At 42.2% G+C, this 20,631-nt stretch overlaps 2 protein-coding genes across 2 annotated transcripts in view; both read right to left on the bottom strand.

Annotated features, from left to right (window-relative positions):
- Nucleotides 1–12,261, bottom strand: part of PSTPIP2 (proline-serine-threonine phosphatase interacting protein 2) — a 78,655-nt gene extending 66,394 nt beyond the window's left edge. The window contains exon 1 of the mRNA XM_039842521.1: nucleotides 8,077–12,261. Within this exon, the coding sequence (XP_039698455.1) occupies nucleotides 8,077–8,109 (33 nt within the window). The 5' untranslated portion in view covers nucleotides 8,110–12,261. The remainder of the gene's footprint in view (nucleotides 1–8,076) is intronic.
- Nucleotides 12,262–12,437: 176 nt separating this feature from the next.
- On the bottom strand, nucleotides 12,438–20,262 carry ATP5F1A (ATP synthase F1 subunit alpha). The gene is made up of 12 exons (XM_039842494.1): nucleotides 20,095–20,262; nucleotides 18,494–18,572; nucleotides 17,628–17,797; nucleotides 15,787–15,960; nucleotides 15,535–15,701; nucleotides 15,183–15,331; nucleotides 14,718–14,869; nucleotides 14,391–14,615; nucleotides 13,788–13,895; nucleotides 13,528–13,672; nucleotides 12,781–12,931; nucleotides 12,438–12,658 (listed from the first exon to the last, which is right to left on the bottom strand). Exons 1-12 carry the CDS (start codon nucleotides 20,152–20,154, stop codon nucleotides 12,577–12,579), a joined length of 1,662 nt encoding a protein of 553 aa, XP_039698428.1. The 5' UTR covers nucleotides 20,155–20,262; the 3' UTR covers nucleotides 12,438–12,576.
- Between the last annotated feature and the right edge of the window lie 369 nt (nucleotides 20,263–20,631).

Raw genomic sequence — 20,631 nt, 5'->3', positions numbered from 1 at the left:
TATAATGCTATGGGGAATATATGGCAGTTCCTCAAAAAATTAAAAACAGAATTACCATATGATCCAGGAATTATACTTCTAGGTATATACTCAAAAGAACTGAAAGCAAGGTCTTGAAGAAATATTTGTGCACCCATATTTAGAGCAGCGTTATCGACAATAGCTAAAACATGGAAGCACGCCAAGTGTCCGCTGACGGATGGATAAGCTCAATGTGGTCTATACACACAAGGAATATTACTCAGCCTTAAAAATGTTAGGAAATCCTGACATATGCTACAACATGGATGAACCTTGAGGCATAATGTGAAATAAGCTCGTCACAAAAAGACAAACACTGTATGATTCCACTTATATGTGGTACTTAGGGCAGTCAAAATCACAGAGACAAAAATATAATGGTGGTTGCCAGGGGCTGGAGTAAGGGAGGATGAGGAGGTATTGTTTAATGAGTATAGACTTTCAGTTTTACAAGAAGAAAAGAGTTATGGGGATAGATGCACTATCCAACCATCACCACTTATGGTGATGGTTGCACTACAGTGTAAATGTATTTAATACCATTGAACTGTACACTTAAAAAAGGCAGAGATGGTAAATTTTATATTATGTGTATTTTACCACAATGAAAAAAAAATATGGTACCAGACTGAAAAAGAAGGGAACCAGTTAAATATGTGAAATTCAGCTGCATGGCCACTGAATATTATATATATATTATATATATATATATATATTATATGTATATATACATATAATATATATATATATAATATATATATATGTGCAGGGGTGAAGAGCAGTGAGTGCTTCTTTTTACATCGAGTAGGTGGGACTTCAATTTATTTATTCACTTGTTAGACATTTATTGAGCACATCCTCTCTTCTCAGAACTGTGTGAAGCTCTAGGGATATGGAGGCAAATGAGATGGAAGTTGATCATAGTCCTACAAGGAAGACAGGCAAGAAAACAGATGATTAAATAAAGAGTGATAAGTGTACTGTTAAAAATATGCAGCAGACTTTCAGAAAAAGTCCCCTAACCAAGACCTGAAGGCAGGAGTAGAGGCCAATGCAAAGGCTTAGGGGAGGAGGCCAAGGAAACATCCTCCCACTGCCCTCCCCAACCTCCAAGCCCCTTAGAGTACAGAGTAGCAAGTAGTTTTGTGCGGCTGCACTTCACAGTGTGACACTGAGTGTGAGAGTCAGGGGTCACCCATCCTCTGTCACTACAACTTTTCTTATTCTTTATTCTTATATTCTCTCTCTCTCTCTCCCTCTCTCCCCGTCTCTCTCTCTCTCTCTCTCTCTCCCATTGTACCATTCTTGGGGATTTATTGTTTTTCGTTTTTCAAAAATTTTCAATTACAGTTGGCGTTCATATTATTTTAGTTTATATCAGGTGCACAGCATAGCGGTTAGACATTTATATAACTTAGGATCCCCCACAAGTCCAGTACCCACTTGGCACCATACATAGTTATTACAATATTACTGACTATATTCTCTATGCTGTACTTTACATCCCCATCTTTGGAGTTTAGAAAAGCACTTGAAACTAAAATCTACACTCATAAACAGTTTTAAAAACGAACAGTCCTCTATGAAAAAAACATTTATGATCATTGCAGTTTTTTTTAAAAAAAGATAGTAAATATAGCATTTAAATACCTAAGAATGCTCTTTTGCTTTACTTACAAATATCTAGCTGTGATTGTTTCTGTTAAAAAAGTCTTCAGTTGGTTTCTAATCTGCTAATGCAATCCAGTGTGACCTTGGTCAATGTTAACACAATAGCCACATTTGAACAGTGAGCTCTGAGGCTATATAATCATTCCCAAAGATAGATAATGAATATTATGGATTTGTGCATTGGGGTTTAAAAGTGCCCCGTGCTGCCCTTACACATACAAACAGTGCAAAGAGTTTAAGACAGGAGCATTAGGGCTGACTGAAGAAAAGCTTTCCTCTTCTTGTGAAGCAAAAGCCTCCATCAGATGTGTGGAACTCTCCTCCTTGATCCTTGTCTAAACTTCAGTCCAACATGCACAAAAAAAGATAAAGTAAATCCCCAAAAAAGGGCTTGAACAAACAAGCCAGCAGTCTACTGTGTCTCTGAGAAATCTGACTTTCCTATTTTCTTCACACTCATGCTGCTGGGAAACAAGAAGCCCAGGACTCCAAGGCAGTTTACAAAGTCTTGTTGGAGGTTGTAAGACACACAGCAGCTGTCTGAATGCAGGTGTCTGAAATAAATACCTGGTCTCCTGCTGCCTGACTGCTCTAGAGTGAGATTATACGGTACTGCAGTCTTCGTGGGTCTTCATAATAATGAAGAGGTTTTAAATTCCTGGCTACAACATCTTAATCAACTTAAAGCATCCTTATTTATTTAGTTGGAAATTTTTAATAGTTTGACATCTTAAAAAATTACGACATTCTGTGAAGCTAACCAACAGTTCCTCTTACGTAAAGCCCCCTTTTCGTTAAAGCTGGAGATTTCTAGTGCAGGTAAGGAAAAAAAAATGTCAGCCATTTCCCACTCAAGATGAGCTTTTCATTAATACTGAAATTTAGATGATATTTATGCTGTAACAAAATGTGTGCAAAAATGGACATTCTGGTTACATTTAGACAATAGTAAATGAAAATTATAAAAATTAATTGCAAAATTATCCATTAGTTGTACAAATAGAGATACTTCAGATAGTGTATATATTTGGATATAACCAATATTTTGCTTTGACTAATCAAAATATGCTTTCACCAGAAAAATCCATAAAGTAACATGCATCCATACACACTTATACCAAGTTTCACATACAAAAAATTTTTTGACTTTGGAAAGAATTTTAACTATATGTATTTATCTATGCATGTGCTGTGTGCAGTTTTAGGCCTTTTTGTAATAGGTATCTGAGACACCAAACTCTGAATTCTGCATTCACTGTGTAGGTACAATCTGAATAAACTCTTATTTATGGGGAGGGGGAAAGAGTCTCTGATAAAAGTAAGTAAAAAAAGGCAATTAGAAAGTCCAGGAAAAACAAGAATGAGGATCTGATCATAATATACTACTTAGCTTGGAAATAAACAATCTTAGATACTTTGACAACATAGTGATTACATTGTTTGTCATTATAATCCATTTGGAAATATTTGGATTTTTAAAGCATATTCTTGCATTACCTGATATTTTAAGTTTGTTAACTCTTAGCCAAAAACCTTTTATGTCTCTCTACTTGTTCAGATTTTATTTTACATATCTCAATAAGAATTTTTGTTTTCCTTAAAAGATTGGTCCTATATCTCTCTTATTAAATTTTTAAGAAGATAAAACAATAAAAAAGGATTTTGACAATTATTTTAAAGATACATCTCACTGACCGATCTTGCAAGAACAAATTGGAGAAAGGCAATCGTCAGTGACTTTGCCTTTCATTTTGCCACTAGGCCGGACAATACAAAATAGTCTTTCTTCACGACGCGTTTCTAGGGACCAGTTTCCATAAAGAGTATTAAAAAAAAATTAAAGCAACAGTCTAAACGTGGTATGAAATAGCACATGGGATCAGCACGATGGGTCTGTGTGATGACTTGTTCTCTTCTTTGTTTATTTAAGAAAAAAAAATGGAGCCTCCCACACTGTATAGAGAAAAGTCACCGAGCAAAGCTGGATACAGCACCAGCTCAAGCTCTGGTAAGTCCTCAGAATGACAAGATTTCAAACCAGTCAAAGGTCATGAGCAGAAAGACAGGACAGGGCACACTAAGTTTAGACAGCCCCAAGACTTCCCCCAGGAAGAGCAGAGAGGCCCTGCTCTCTGCAGGTGCAATAAGTTAGGGAAGAGTGCTGAGACGGGGACTAGGAAGCTGGTCTGAACAAGAGCCTTGACAATCAGAAAGGCTGGGTCGAAATAGAATTTAGAGGATGTACAGGGACAGATTGGGCCTCACACCCAAGTGAGGAACATGGGAATCTCCTGTGTGAAGGACATCTACCTCTTCCGGAGCAGGTTCTACAGTCATCTGTGCATATCCACATTTGAAAGACACTTGTGTCTGATCATGCTAAAGACTGCGATTTTTCCTCTACTGTGGCCCAGCTACCGCCCTGGAGCTCTGGAAAGCACAGCCATGGTCACTGTTTTATTCTAACAAGGTACCATCCACATTAACCAGCCCAAATGACACAGCACCATTAAACCACACTGCCACAAAAAAAGGAACACATAGGTAAGGCGTGCTTCTCGTCAGGCAAACTAAGGACCAATCCCAATTTAAAGAACACTGAGTATCCCCCTTCTCAAACAGATCCACTGAAAACTTCCTTTAAATAAGCATTCTCATGGAGCATTTGAATAAGATTGTTTATGAAGTATATGCTGACTCATACCTTTTCAGGAACATCTACCTAATTTGACCATGGGCCTCTCAACTTCCATGGAACATTCCTCTCTTGGGTCTGGGATAGATTTCCTGGTTGTAGTCTGATGTCTCTGCCTCTCTCTGCCCGCCTCCCTCCTCCTGCGTAGACATAGGCATTCACTAAGAGTGCTTCTTTGGGGACGTTTTATCTCTTCATTCTTTCTCTTCAACTGAGTGACTGTCACCCACTTCCTTTAATTGTCACCTCTGTGCTAATAGCTGATAGTGTTCACTATGTGCCAGGCACTGTACTAAACTCTGATTTCATCCCCTCAACAGTCCTATGGAGCAGACATTGTTATTATCCCCATTTTTATTCATTGGAAAACTGAGGCTTGGGAGGGGGGTTGAAGCAACTGCCTAAGGTGCCCAGTGAGTAAGGGGCAGACCCGGGATTTGAACTCGGCCAGTCCACCTCATGGCCTCTGCTGGTAACTGATGACATCCTGTACTTCACACTGTTCCATGTATTCTCTCACCTGGACAGCCTTTCCAAAGGGCTAGGGTCATTTCCACCAACCTTTCAAACTGAGAATGCAGACCACCAGACATCAAAGAGTACTCAGTGACATGTTTGCACTGGTTGTTAAAACATTAAAATACTTCCAAACTCTGCCACCTGGTCCTGCCTTCCCCAGGACCCTCCCTCCCCAAATCCAGCACCCCTGGCATGGTGCTGGGAGCTGAGGGCTGGGGAGTGGGAGCTTCAGGATGCTGTTGGCCTTGGTCCTCGCAGTGCTAGCCCTGTAGTTAAATATTGTTAATATCACTTCTGCCTCCTCCCCCTTCTCTTTCCACAAATCAGTTCCTCCTCCCGACTTCCTCATTCTCCAGTTTATGCTACAAGAGCCCTCCTTTCCTCTTCCCTACTGCTCACCTTCAATTGGTGGCATTGTCCTGTGCCTTTGACCTCTTCTACCCTCTGCTGCTCCTCCCACCTGTTCCACCCTGGAGCAGACCCTTTCTACTCCAAGCCCTGTTTCCTTGGTCCCTGCTGGACTCTCCATCCTCCCTGCCCCTTCCTCCTCCATCCTCGAAGCAAGGCATTCAAGGCCAAAGCCTTGTTTCTTCATGAGAAATCTATTCTCTAACAAAAGTGGTGATCCTATCCTGCAAATACCCTCTCCATTAGAGCTCCTTATACAGAGAAGGTATTTCATGAATATGTATTAAATTCGGTCAACTGATACCTGCTATGTTTGTAAAGTTCCCTACCTTACCCAATCACATTGTCTTTGAAACATGAAAGTCACTGCCATACCCTCAGTGCTCACAACAGCCCTTGCCTCCCCACCCTGAGAGTGTGAAAGTCTCACAGGCAGCCCCTGAACCCTCCAACAGATTCCCTGCTGCCCCTCTCCTTTCAAGTCCTGGTTACCTGTCCCTTCTGCCTGACTCCTGAGCATCCAAGGCAAGGCACTATAGCAGCTGTTCGGGGCTCAGCTGATGGTAACACCCAGTGCTTGCCCTCCAGAAGCTCATGGTTAGAGCTGAAGGAGAAAGATATATTCATATGAAGGTCCAATGGTGAACCACAAACTTCCTCTGGCACTGCCATGGAAGACAGACATATAGACAGCTATTCTGGGACACTTGCTGAGTGCCACCCTTCTTGAGGCACTCACTGAATACTTGGTCCACACACCCTGCTCCACTATTAAACAGCTCTAGGACCTTGGGAATGTTGCTTAACCTCTCTGCCACTCAGTTTCCTCATCTGTGAAATGGGATAATAAGTAATCTACCCCATAGGGTAGTTGTGCAGCTTAAATGAGTAGTATGTGTGAAGCATTCAGAGGAACTTTCCAAAGACTCTGTGCAAAGTACTATTAGCAATTGTTTATATTGACATAAGCGTCACAGAAAATTAGAGATGGAAGATACTCTTTGTAAATTATCTCTCAAGATCTCAGGTAACTTCTGAAAGTACAACCCAAAAAGTTTTGCCCCCACATCATCACGCAACCTCTAAATCCCAACCCAGATCTCATTTCTGCCCCCTTCCCCTTCTCACTCCTGCAAGAATGCATTGGGAACAGCTGGGGGGCTCCCTTACTGTGGCCTGGGAGCCCTTTGAGGATTCAGCTCTCACCCCATCACATGCCCTGTTGGCCTTACAGATCTACTTTACTTGTTCAGCAACTATTTGCTGAGCACCTATTATATCAGCCTGTGCAAGGGGCAGTGGCACTGGAAGCCAGCACAGTACTTGTCCACAAGGTGCTCACATGTTTGTAGGCCCCAAATTCAAAACTCTAAACTAACAAATACTATGAAGAAAGAGGATGTACACCAAGTGAGCAGGTGACGGGGCCTGCTGGGCGTAATCAGGAAAAGCTTCCCTGAAGAGGTGACATCTGGGTCAAGATCTGAAAATTGGGCGGCATGCCTTGTGGGCTGGGGAGACGGGTCTCTCTGCTTTGCTTTTTCCCACAATGCCTGTCATGAAACCTCAAAGTCCTATATTCTACCTGAAGAATTCCCAGGCCTCCACACAGGGCCATCTATGAGGTTGTTCACCCTCTCTGTGAATCTTCATGATCCTGCACCCTATAGGTGAGCAGTGCCCCAAGAGAATCTCAAAAATTTCAGGAAAAGGGACCTCACAAGGCAGGATATTAACTGTCTCTGAGGCCACATTGTCAGTTTTATCCAACCAGCAGCCCATGATGGGGGACAAGGACCTGCCAGGCAGCTGTGAAGCTAAATGGAAGGCAAGCAGTGTTCCAAGTAAGGAGTTGCCACCACTTGGCAGCTGTAGGTCAACTCTGAGGTGTGCTGACTTCCTGCTCCTTTCTTAAAGGGATAAGGGCAGTTCCTCCAAGTGAGGGGGTACACACCCTTGAGGGGCACCTGGGGAGTGAGAAGACTCGATAGAGGAAGGCGGCAGGCAGCCTGCTGCCTCCTGCTTGGGCCGGTCCTACGCGGACTGGATGCCCCCACCAGCTCTAAGGTCTCACACACGTCAGCCTCCTTCTGCGCAGGGCCAAGGCCTGGGGAGGGGATTCAGGACACTGGCCTGCCAGATGGGCAGAGCAAGAGAACCCCTCTAAGTTCTGCAGGGTAAAGTCGGGCGCTAACGGGGCTCGGACAGGATGTACGTTTCCGGGGACCTGGTAAAGACCATCCCCTGGGGGTGACTGCCGCTGTCAGCCCAGCGAAGATTACCCCAGGTGCCCCCAAATCCACTGACGGCGCAGCCTCCGGGGCCACCGGCTACTCTTCCCAGTCGGGTCGCTCCTCCCTTTGGGTCTCGGTTTCCTCTACTGTGAGATGAGGGGTGGATGTCCCCACTCTGTGGGGTCTCGGGCTATACCCGTCCGCGGGAGTACGAGCTGCTGGGGGCACGGGCGGCAGAAGAGAACCCAGGGACGAGACCCGAGGACTTGCAGACGCGCGGTCGGCTAGGGGCCGCGGCGGAGAGGGGCCGCGGCCGGTGTCCGTACGGGTTCTGACCCTGAGCAGCAGGACCAGGATCCCCACCGCCAGCCCGGTCCCCGGACACCCCAGGCGCGCGGCGCCGCGCACGGTCCCAGAGTGGTGCGGACCTGGGGAGCCCGTGCGCTTGCCCGTGGCGCGGCCCGGGGCTGGCCGCCTGCCCCGGCGGGTTCCGAGCCCGGAGATCTGCCGCCCGCCCCGCAGACTTACCCAGAAGTTCCCCTTGAACAGTGAGCCCGTCATGGCCGGCGCGCGGGCTGGTTCGGAGCAGAGCGGAGCAGCTGCAGCGGTGGGGAAGCCTGGCGGTCACGGCGGGTAGTCCCGCAGCCCAGCTCTGGAGTCGCACCGTCAGCCGGGAGGGCCCGCCCCGGGGTCCTAAACCACGCCCGATGCCGCACGCCAGGATGGTGCGCTCCGCCTCCCGCCCTGCGGGCGCCTGATGCCCGGAGCCCGGCTCTCAAGTCACGTCCCGCGCTCGGACAGGTTTAAAGCCCCCCCAAGGTCAGCCAGCGATCAACTAGCGAGCCCTTTTCAAGAAGCCTCGGGGGTTTAGAAGGAACTGGTCCAGTCGCCTGCCCGAATTCGGCTCCGGCCCTGCCCACAAGCCCACTCCAGTCTCGACCGAATTCCACGCAGAGAAATCCAAGTTCAGCGGAGTGATGGAGAAGCCCCCGGCTGATTAGAGGATGGTCGCGTGGACCGGCTGTTGGCTGGGTTAAGCCTGAGGGCCGACAATACCAGCGGCCACGTGAGGTGTAGACAGACGCTTTGCAAGGCCCCAGGTGTGTTGGCTGCAGACCAGCCCTTGGGGCACGTTTCAGTCTAGAAATAATGGAAAGGTCATTGATACTGTCTGTTTCCCCTTGACTCTAGGTCATCTAGGAGCTCAGCTCCTCCCTTTCCAGGTATCTGAGATCCTGAAGGGTAATTTGCAAAGGCTACTACCTTCCATCTCTAATTTTCCCAATCTCGGGACCCAAGGCCCTTCTTTACCAATTCCACTCCAGCAGTAGGATCCCAGAGCTTCCTCTCCCTCCACTCTCATAATCCCAGGGCAAGTTAGACCCGTCCCTGCTTTGCCGCAAGAAGGTGCTCTTAGCCAAAACTGAAGCCCAGAAAGGCCCGATGACTTGCCCAAGATCAGAGTATTTAAGCGCTCATACTCCCAGGGCGCTTGCCTCTTGAGTAGGTTCTAGCTCTATCCAGAAACAGTGAAAGAGCATTTGCTGGGGCTATCTGAAGCACAACGCAAAGGTTCTGTCTGGTATGCCACCCCCAGGCCCACTATGATGAAATCCCATCAATAGAGTAATCCACAACTACAATGCTAAGGAGGTGGCCTCCAGCCCTGAGTCACTCTGAAGGCATGCATCCATTCATCTGGTTGTTACTCTTTGGAAAGCAGTGAAGTTAGAAGGAAGGAACGGATGGCAGCACCATCAGGGGGCAGCAGGAGGACAAATTAAACCGCAAGAAGGTTAAGAAATAGAGCCAACTGGGGAAATGAAAGAAGCTGAAAAGCCAAAGACAGGACCAAGACTTTCCTTGGACGTTTTCACGATTTTATAACAAATATTTTACATACAGTTCTAATTGTTTAAGTTTTAATTATATATAAAATATATGTATATATATTTTAGTATTAGAAAGTCTTACAAGCTCTCATGTTACATTGTGCTTACTTTCCAGGATCTGGCCCCAAAGATACCCGAATTTTAACTCTTCCACCACCTGGTGGCAAGATTGAAAATTGCAAATTGTTGTTCCTGCTGCTCATCCCTTCTCCCTCATTAATAAGCTCATCACCTGGACAGGTGTTGTAAAGACAAGTAAAATGTGTACTATATCCAAGGGTCTATAACAAATTTGGGGCATTTCACCAGCAAAGTTAAATAATACTATTATGGCAATTATGAAATAATTAAATTTAATGACCAATACATTTAAGATGACTTAATATTTTGGCATAATCTCTTCCAATAATACACATTGCATGGTTAAGATCTTAATGTGCATAAAGTTTTGTGTTGCTTTTAAAACAATATTTCATAAGTATTTTCTAGTCCTTAAATACATCTTTCCTAACAAGTTTGATCACACAGTGCCCAAACTGACACTCTTGCATGTAAAATCTATTATCTTTAGGAAAAGAAATTCATCCATGCATTAAAATTTAAAATAGACCTATCTTTTGACCCAAAATGTCCATGTCAAAGAATTTACCCTAAAATGTATTCTCTTATGTACAAAGTGAAAGATGTATAGTTATTCATGGCAGCAGTTATTCTAGCAAAAGATTTGAAACACAGAATAAAGATCTTTTCACTGAAATGGAATAAACGAATGGCAAGTGGCAAAAACAAATACCCACTAAAATCAATTTCCTTTCATACTTTTGAAAACATGGTATCTACATGCCTCTCCCTCCTCCTTCTTTCTGCCAATCCAACCTCATACTGATTATCAGGTCACTCTTCTTAATCTTTCATCCTTAAAACACTGCTTTCTTCATCTCTCCTCTCCTCACAAAGCCACCAACTTTCCCTATTGCCCATCAGAATTAAGTCCCAAACACCTCTGTCCAAGCTGTCCCATATCTCATTCCCCACTTCCTATTCTCACACTTTACGCCAGCCAGGCTCTTGGGCTTTGCAGGCTACTGGGTTGCACGTCCTCCTGCTCGTTCCATCTCATCACCACTTCCCTACCTTCTCCAGCCCCGGGTCTTCTAACTTGAGCATCTAACAAGTTTTCATCTTTATCACACAAACTAGCCCTTAAAACATGACACATCCTTAGTCTTAACTTGTTCCTCCTAGATATCTTACCTCTTCAATTAGTCCATGAAGTACCTCTAGATAAGGCTAGTAGACAATGGAGGTCAGAGAATTCAATGAATTTTGATTCTCAATAGCAATACTGATTTTTATTTCAGTTCCAAGTCTAACCTCTCCCTTCCAGGAAGCAGAAGCAAACCTGGCAGGGGTACTGGCCAAGTAGCTAAAGCCAAATGGGATCTCAGGACCAGAACCTGGCCAACCAGCCATGGTCTGAAAGCATCAGAAGGCAAGAGTAAGGTATTATTAGGTTAGCCAGGTCAATGTCAAAAGTGGAGAGGCTGGATTTTGTCACTAAGGTTAGAAGCTGAGTAGATGGAGGAATGGAGCAGTCTCAGGACAGGAATAGAACACACAGGAAAAACATTCAGAAGGCTTCAGTGCCCAGAGATTTGCTGTGCAGTGGTTGAGGTCTACCCTGGATCAAAGCAATGGTTAGAGTAGATACTATCAAAATTTGAGTGAGTCAGGTAAGGGACTCAAAGGATCCATTTCTCACCAAAGTTTAAAAATGGAAAAACTTGGGTATCTACTGACACAAAATACAACCTACTATATGTGGAGGGCTTTCTTTTCATCAAAAGCCACCAATGAGAGTGAATGGCGAGCCACAGGAGAGGAAATTTATGACACATTTGTCCTACAAAGTACTCACATCCATTATATATAGAGAATTTGTAAAACAAAACAAAACCAGTAGTTTCTAAGGCTGGGACAGGAAATATGCCTGGAGCATCTTGTGCTGCCAGAAAGCACACACATATATACACAGGCAAGCACCCCCAAGCATGCATGCATGCACGCACGCACTTGAGGCACAGGAGACAACTGAAAGAGCCTCCATCCCCTCATGGCCAAGGCTGGAACAATCTGAATAACAAAATATTAGATCTGATTTGAGATCTTAATTAAAATTTAAGATGTTCTAAAGGACAACCAGCCGTCTCCTTAAAACAGTCATGGAAAACAAGATTAATGAGATAGTCTAGACTTAAAGAGGTTAAAATAGACAAAGTAAAAGGTAAACTTTGACCTCTAATTTTTAAAAACTATAGACAATGACTAGGAGATATTTGGGGAAATTTCAATGTGGACTGCATTTTACTCAATTTATGTTAACTTTCTCATTTCACGACTCCCCAGTAAGCTATACGAAAAACATTTTGTGACAGCCACTTGGCTGTCATATAGAAGGGCCATTAGGCACAATATTTTTGCAGGCCTGGTGGCTGTGAGCTCTCCCATTTCACTGGTCTGTAATAAACAACATTTAAATCTCAGAATTTGTTTCTCTTGGTTCATTGTTGCAGTAGAATGGGATGGCTGTGGCTCAGCAAAACTACCAGGGAAAGGGCCACATAGGACACAGGTATCCTGGCAGATTAAATGGGGAGAAGCCATTAATAAAGGGAGCTGAAAAAATTGGATATGCATATGGAAAAGGAAAAAAAATAGATCCACACAAAAATATAACTCCAGATGAACTGTGATGGTCAATTTTGTGTGTCAACTTGGCGAGGCTGTTATCCAGCTTTTGATCAAATACCAGTTTATCAAATGTGAACTTTGCCACATATACCCAGTTTATGAATTAAATTTATCACAAAACACTCTAGAATCTTGCAAAGTTATCCAAGCCCATTGATTCTAACAGTCAAGTAAAATAAGCTAAGTATATTTACTAATTCTTCAAAGTAATCTCAGTTCTTTCTAAAGAGTTAAACTACAGAAAACCACAAAGCAATATGGAACCTTTATTTTTAATGTGATTTCTGTACAACTGGAGTATGAGTAATCCTTTTACAAATGGAACTTATTACTAGAAGAAACAATAACAAAACCAAACTAGTATTTGATGTGAATCCATTGGAGTTTAAGCTTCAAATCCAGCCAAGAAGTTTGTTACAATCTCTTTCAGTTTTGCATCTGACTGTTCTGAGATCTTTCCATCAGCCCTATTCAGAAATAAAAGCAGATCATCAGTTCTGACCTGGACAAAAATTCAATGACTTTCTTAACTAAAAAATTCAAAAGAATCTTAGCAAGATTTTATATAGACCATCAATTGTGTTCATACCTGATATTGCCCAACAGGGCTTGGTGTTGGCTGATAACATGGGACAGGAAAGCATTCTCAAACTTTGTGATCTTGCTGGGCTCCAGTTTATCTAGATACCCCCTCACACCGGCATAAATAACAGCCACTTGTTCTTCAATAGCCATGGGAGCTAAACAGAAACAAGAACGCCAAGTGAGTTGTTCAAACATAAAACGCCATGTTACCAAAGTCAGAGAAACTTATTTTCCTACAATTATTAACATTTCTCTAACATATCACCTCGTCTCACTTTCTCAGTGAGAAACTCCTTCCCACTCCCTCCCCAGGAATTAGTTTTTTCTTATGTTTGCAAGCTCTAAACTGTATTTGGGCATATTTCATAAGCACTGTTTATCATCTGGCAGTGTTTGTTTTCAACATAAATAATCTGTTAACCTTTTATATAGCAAGATAAATGCTAATATTCTTCTAAACCTACCAAATTCCACACTTATAGCTGGGGGGCAGGGGGAACAGGACATCTACTAATAGGTCTTAATTCCCAAAAGCAAAGTATTAAATATACTTAGTAAGTTTTCCCAGTTACTAAGTTTGTAGCATTTACATTTAAATGATAGGACTGTAAGTAATAAAACAGGCATCAACTGCATTCAAAAGGCAATACTGTTGATGAAAGATTAACAGCATGTATTACAGCTTGTAAGGGAGCTACATGATATTCCTAGGCCCTAATAGGAACCTGAGCAAATGAAAAGAACAACTCACAATACTGTCCTTGCTTCAGCAACTCAGTCAGTCGCACACCACGACTCAAGAGCTGTTGAGTGGCTGCATCAAGATCAGAACCGAACTGAGCAAAAGCAGCAACCTCACGATACTGAGCCAATTCCAGTTTCATGGTACCTGCCACCTGAAATAAAGAGATGGTTAACCCATACAATTCAAAAACTTACTGCAATGACACAGAACTCTATACAAATACACTTTGATTTGATATCGCTCCCCAACAAAGTGATGCAAATTACCTGCTTCATGGCCCTGGTTTGGGCAGCAGATCCAACACGGGACACAGACAAACCAACATTAATAGCAGGGCGGATACCTTTGTAGAACAATTCTGTTTCCAAGAAGATCTAAAATGTAAGGAGAATACACATACTAGCAAACTTAAAAAAATCAACTATTTCAAAATTAAGACCCCATGCTTCAAAAAATTGAAGCCCAAAAACTCCAAAGAAGAATGCTAAGTGACTTCTATGGTAGAGCCCCTCTAATCTTTCACAATCCAAATCAAGCTAAACACTTCACTGCTAAAATTAGATATGTGTGACATGAACAAAAAATAGGTATATCTTTTATTAAAATATATACAGGTGAAATGATACAATCTCTGGAATTTGCTCAAAAGAATCAGGGTAGGGGATAGTAGTGGGTATAAATGAAGCAAGAATGAAGTACATTCTATCATGAATTGACAAATGAGTAAGAGATAAATGGTTTTGCTATACTGTTCTCCTTTTGTATACATCTGAAAAAAGTAAAAAGCTGTAACAAATCAGTTCATAGCCACTAGTCTCAAGCAATGCCTTGGAATCAACCTAAGTTTTTACACTTAATCATAAAAATACCTGTCCATCAGTGATAGAAATGACGTTTGTCGGAATGTAAGCAGACACATCACCAGCTTGTGTTTCTATGACTGGTAAAGCAGTCAAGGAGCCACCACCAAAAGAATCATTCATTTTGGCTGCTCTTTCTAGCAGACGGGAGTGCAGGTAGAACACATCACCAGGATAAGCCTCACGACCAGGGGGTCGGCGGAGCAGCAGAGACATCTGACGATAAGCAACAGCCTACAGTATGGAAAAGGGTTGTGAAATTCACCTATTAGACAAAAGCTACATTTTTCCATTGTGATGCAAACATACAGATTCTAAAAATACATCTCCTTTCACCTGTTTGGATAAGTCATCATAGATGATCAAAGCATGTTTGCCATTATCCCTAAAATATTCTCCCATAGAACAGCCAGAATAAGGAGCCAGGTACTGAAGTGGGGCAGCATCAGAAGCAGTAGCTGAAACCACAATGGTGTACTTCATGGCATCTGAGAAGAAAATAGATTAAGATTTACTAGGATGTTGTTATTGCAGTTTTTAAATTAAATGCTACCATAATAAAAATTGAGTCCTTTATTATTTACTATTAACATTAATCAGCTTCTGAAGAAACTGATAAAATCTTAACTTATTGTTGTTTTATGCTACTTTACTTACTATTTTATTTATCAATTGTATCAGTAGAAAGTTCAGTTCATTGGAGAGTAATTAAAATCAGCCTTCATTAAGTAGACGCCATCCTAAGATTGGCAGCTACAGGACTCCAAGATAACAGCAATGGGGACTAAAGCTCTTTAATACCTGCATCTGTAAGTCTCTTCACCAACTGAGCAACAGTGGATCTCTTCTGACCAATAGCTACGTAGATACAGTATAGCTTCTTCTTTTCATCAGTTCCATCATTGAAACGCTTCTGGTTAATGATTGTGTCAATAGCAATTGATGTTTTGCTTTTAAAAAGAGAGTAAACAAATCTCACCAAATAAGTACTTCAAAGGACTTCCCAATTAAAATTTCACTACTATTACTAATCTGCATATTACATTCTCCTCCCCGCATTATATCCAAAGCATGTGCCATTCCAAACCCAAAGAGTAATCTTTCCATAAAGCCAATTCTAGTTAGAACTTATAACAAGCTACTGAGTCTTTACCCAGTCTGTCGGTCACCAATAATTAGCTCACGCTGACCACGACCAATTGGCACTAAGCTATCCACAGCCTTAATGCCAGTCTGCATTGGTTCTCGCACAGAGATTCGAGGAATGATCCCAGGGGCTTTCAGGCCAACTCGCCTACGGGTCTTGGAACCAATTGGACCCTGTTAAACATAAAAAGGAACCCAAAACAATCAGTTTCAATGTTTGTTAGAAGCTACAACCACATCTTATATGTGATAAACCTACCTTTCCATCAATGGCATTACCAAGGGCATCTACTACACGACCCAACAGCTCCTCGCCAACTGGAACATCCACAATGGCTCCTGTTCGCTTCACAATATCTCCTTCCTTAATTAGTTTATCGTTTCCAAACACGACAACACCAACATTGTCAGGTTCCAAGTTCAGAGACATACCCTACACAAAAGACATAATTGAACACCAATGAAGTTGGAGTGGCTCTTCTTCCTATATACCACTACTATGTAATATGAAACTAGCTAGGGGAAAAAGCAGTATTGTCCTTTAGATATGGTGTACTCGTAAGCATTTTTCCAATTAACAATCCACTTCAGTTAAGACTTTTAAAATAGCAACATGTTCCCTTCAATAATCTTGGAATAACATTATAAACCTAGTAAGTTCTTGATCATATCCTCAAAGAACTCAAACAGGCAAAGAAATTGAACAGGTTAAGCTTTTCCCACTGCATTTTCTCTATGGCTTTTGAGCTGGGTGATCGGTATGAAATAAAAACATCAAGGTCAACTAGAAATTTTAAGACATACTTGATTTACATCTCTTGATTTTTGAGAAGCTCCATAAAGTTTAATATGTAATCGAAACCTCTACTTGTCAGGTTAGTATAAAGTGAAATTAAAAGCTACCCAATAAAGAACAAATTTTCACAATATAATAGTACCAGGTCATCTCCAATTATTACAACCATATTTCAAAATGGCAAGATTGTAGACCCCAAAATCACAACTAAAACAAGGCTATTCCAAGAACCGAGTCTGGTCAGTAATGAAAGCTCTGGAGAAAGACTTAAATTAAATCTCTGATGTTCAGCAGAGTAACTAACCACAAATGGCTTAAATTAAGTCAAATTTTAAAAATTTAGTCCCTTAGTCACACTAGCCATGTTTTACATGCTCAATGGTCTCATATGAATAGTAGTTACCAAACAGGACAGACTGTTATCAAACAGGACAGACATAGAATACTTTCATCATTGTAGAAAAGTTCTATTGGACAGTACAGGCCGAGATTCTTAAAAGCTAAAAGGAAACTCAAGAGTTCATCTATTTAAGCCTAAACTTTCAAAGGTATATACACTGAAGATAAAAAAGGTTAAATTAAATTTTAAGCCAAGGTTTCACTGATAAAACTTTCAGCTCTGTAATTAACTCTTTCACATTAAATGGCTCTTTTTCTATTCCCAGACACTAGCACAAGAACCAAAACAATCTTTTCTCCTATTTGTGTGCTTTAGTGGATAATCCTACCGTCTCCCCTTTCCCCCTCTCCCTCGGTCAATCCGTTCTCAGGTCCTGCTTTCCTGAGAGAACCCATGATACTACAACTCTTTATTTTTCATCCCACTGGCCAACTAGGCTCAACCTAGTAGATAGAAGTGGACTTGTATCATAAGAACGTCTGATAGCTACACCACTAACTCACTTCTCAACAACTCTTACTAGAAATACAAAGTCAACGACTTTCAACTTTCCACCAGAAACAAATTTACTTGAAGTTATCAAAAACGTTTGTATAAGATGATCATATTTTGGGGGCGGGGGTGGGGGATATGATCTTAACAGTTACAAAGAACAGACCTGAACTTCTTAGAATTAGCATGGAAGTTTGTGAAACTATTATTTAGGAGCTAGTGGATATAACTTCTATGTAAATCAGTCCCTAGAGTATAAACTTGGTAATCAAAACCTTTAAATTTATTCTGTTCACAGTCTATGGTGATGACCAAAAACAAACAAAAAAACTGACACAATTTCTGGTTTACTAAATGAATAACTAAATGAGGACACTAATTCTAAAACAACAAAATCTCATTTTTAATTTACCTTTAAGCCTGAAGAAAACTCTACCATTTCTTCTGCCTGAACATTCCTCAGCCCATGCACTCGGGCAATACCATCGCCAATACTTAAGACACGTCCGGTCTCTTCAAGGTCAACAGAGGTATCGGCTCCAAGAATACGTTCTTCAAGAATAGAGGACACCTCAGCAGTGCCTATTGAGAGAGGACAATTTCATTACAAAAGTAATCTGGTCCCCAAAATCTTCTCAAAACCTATTTTCCCGACAACATAAAAATTCGTTTTGTGCTAATAATCTAATCACACTCTAAAATGTAATATACATGGTCTATTCAAAAAGCTTGATACCTACCCACTATGAAAATGAACCCAAGTGATTGAGAGAAAACTCCGTAAGACAAATGTAAACCAGGTAAGAAGCTAATAAAATTAAGCAATATCCCTAAAATAAGTATTTTCTATGTTCTATTACTGTGGTTCCTAAGCTTACCTCCTCACTTCTCTATCATTCATAGATTAGCAGCTATTACCTTTGAAAACAGATAAAAATTGTTTTTCCTAACTTTTTTAAGAGGAAAAATCTTTCACAGATCAGAAAGTGTGCCCACCACTTGACATGTACACACTGTTTACACTCAAGAGGACATTATCAGGACAAAGCTGTATGAACATCAAAGGAGAAATATATAACTGTAGTTCATTTCACTAGAACAAGCAAACCTACCAAGACAAAGCTAAATGGCACATTATGGGTTAAGAATTTGAGATTCTGTAGTAACTAAAATTGAGGAGGAAAATGAACCAATAAGTAAATAACTGCAACAACTATGTCACTGATTTTTCATTTAACAAGAAGGTAGTGTAGTGCAGCCTTAGAAATAATGACTTACCAGTCTTCTGAAGATGAGTGTTAGAGGCATGGAGGTTCCTTGCAGCAATGAAAGATGATCCCAAAGCATTTTTGGAGACCTCGGGAAAAGTATATTTTTTAAAATCCGATCTTTAAAAAAGCCTTTATAAAACCAGCAAGCCTAAAGGCAGGCTTAGTTTGATCAAATTATCAGTAAAAAAAATTACATTCAAAAGTTTGCTTAAAATTGGAAGAGTATTAATTACATTAAAAAATATCCTTTGATGTATGTGAAAATCTATTGTGCGGTTCCTGGTATACTTAAGTACTGGCAACAGTTAACAAAGCATCTTTCCCTTTAAAGGCATCTGCTAATATTGTTTTGACTAGAGTTATGGCAATTGTCAATAAGATAAACTGCTACCTAAAGGGGCAAATCTCGATAGATTCCCTACTAAGAAAAACAAAAAATCAAGCAAACAAAAAAGCTGTAAATGTTGGAGGTTTGATTAGAAACTAAGAGGTATGGCAAATGTAATTTTTTTTTTTTTACTGCCGTCAATAAAGCATGCAGCAATCTGGACCATTCCTTCTACAAATTTTAATGCTGTGACTGGTCACAGTCCATTCTGAAGCTTCTATAGGACCCAAATGAAAATCGTTAAATACGCTTTTTGGGTTTTTTTGCTAACAGAAATCCAAGATGCTACCAGCGGTTCTGTTAGGCCAGTATGCATATTTCACCTTTCAAAATGAGACTACTTTTAAGATGGCCAAAAAAAATGTTAATGTAAAAGCACTACACAGTACTTAAGGGTTGTGTTCTTAATTTTAAGGGAGATAAGTAATGAAGGACATTGATCTTTACAGGTATTTGCCAACTACGTTCTATTTTCCTTGAGTTCGCAATCACTGCCTAACAATTCCTCAGGGACAAAAATCTTAAACATATCAAAGCATCACAAAGTCTTCTTTCTGCCAGACCGAGACGATGACAAGCCAGCTTCACTGCTGTCACAGTATCGGCCACATGAAATGCATATTTGTACCTGTTCGGTGTTTTCACAATCGTTTCACTAATCAACACTAAGAAGGTGCGTAAGGTATCCAGAAAACCACCTTCATTGATTGCTTTCCTTTGAACCGACCTCCGAGCAGAGGTTAAATGCCGGGGCCTGCTGACCTTCATACAATGTCAGGCTTTCCCAGCTCGCTCTGACCTTCAGCGAGGGAATCCCGGGGAAATCAGGGAGGCCGAGCCTCGCCGTTTCAGAGCAGGCCAGCGACAGCAAGCGCCCAAACCCTGACCTTCACCCAAGGCCCCCTCGTGGGCCGCTCCCAGCAGAAGAGGGAATCCTCCTGAGGCTGTATCTCTGGTCGGCATCAAGGTCATTGTCTCCTCTGCAGCACTCTGCACCACCCCACACAAAGGGAAAGCAAAAAGGCTCTTCCGCCGCCCGCCCTGTCTGCCGGAGCAATCAGCGCTGCAAGATGGCGGCGCCTGCTACAGTCTCTCTCCCTTCTTGCAGAAACAGCTTCCTAATCACCACACCACTACCCATCCGCTTGCAGAAAGAGCTCCCGAATCAGCACACCACCACCCACCGGGCCACCTCCAGCCCACCGGTTCCTGGCGCTCACCAGCCCGGCCCGTCGAGGGAGGGCGCGGGCCACGGCTGCGGCGACGCGCACAGACAGCATCTTTGCAGATATTCTTCGGGTGCTTCCTCTGCAGCCGCAGCCTCGGGACTGACTGGAACAAAATGGCCGAGCGGCGAGGAAGGTCAAGGCAGCCGGCCCACCTGACCCGGAAGTACCGCCCCTAGCTTTCACCTCCGGACGAAAATCTGCCTTTTGCAGGGAGTGGGGGCGGTTACTTTTTTTTTTTTAAGTATCATTTTCATATTTAAACTTCAAAATGAGTGGTTAGACCTTTGCCAGCTTCGGCCCAGGCATTCACTACAGATTTACTTTGGTCTTTCGAGTTGACTTTGTGGTTGCCCGGGGCGACCGCTTGGGTAGCGGAACCCGCTAAGTAGCAGTGCCCAGGCCCCAATCCGGTTGCAAGGGGATGTTGGCGTCACCGCGTACCCAGACGAGGCTCGCTTCACGGTGATGCAGGTCGGTAGTGTCCGCTCCGAAGCTACAGCTACTAAACATCGGAGCCGTAACAATAGT

This window comes from Pteropus medius, unplaced genomic scaffold (genome assembly GCF_902729225.1).
Source record: "Pteropus medius unplaced genomic scaffold, Ma_sr-lr_union100, whole genome shotgun sequence".
Classification (NCBI taxonomy): domain Eukaryota; kingdom Metazoa; phylum Chordata; class Mammalia; order Chiroptera; family Pteropodidae; genus Pteropus; species Pteropus medius.
Note: the sequence above shows the minus strand (reverse complement) of the source record. Positions and strands in the feature narration are given on the sequence as shown.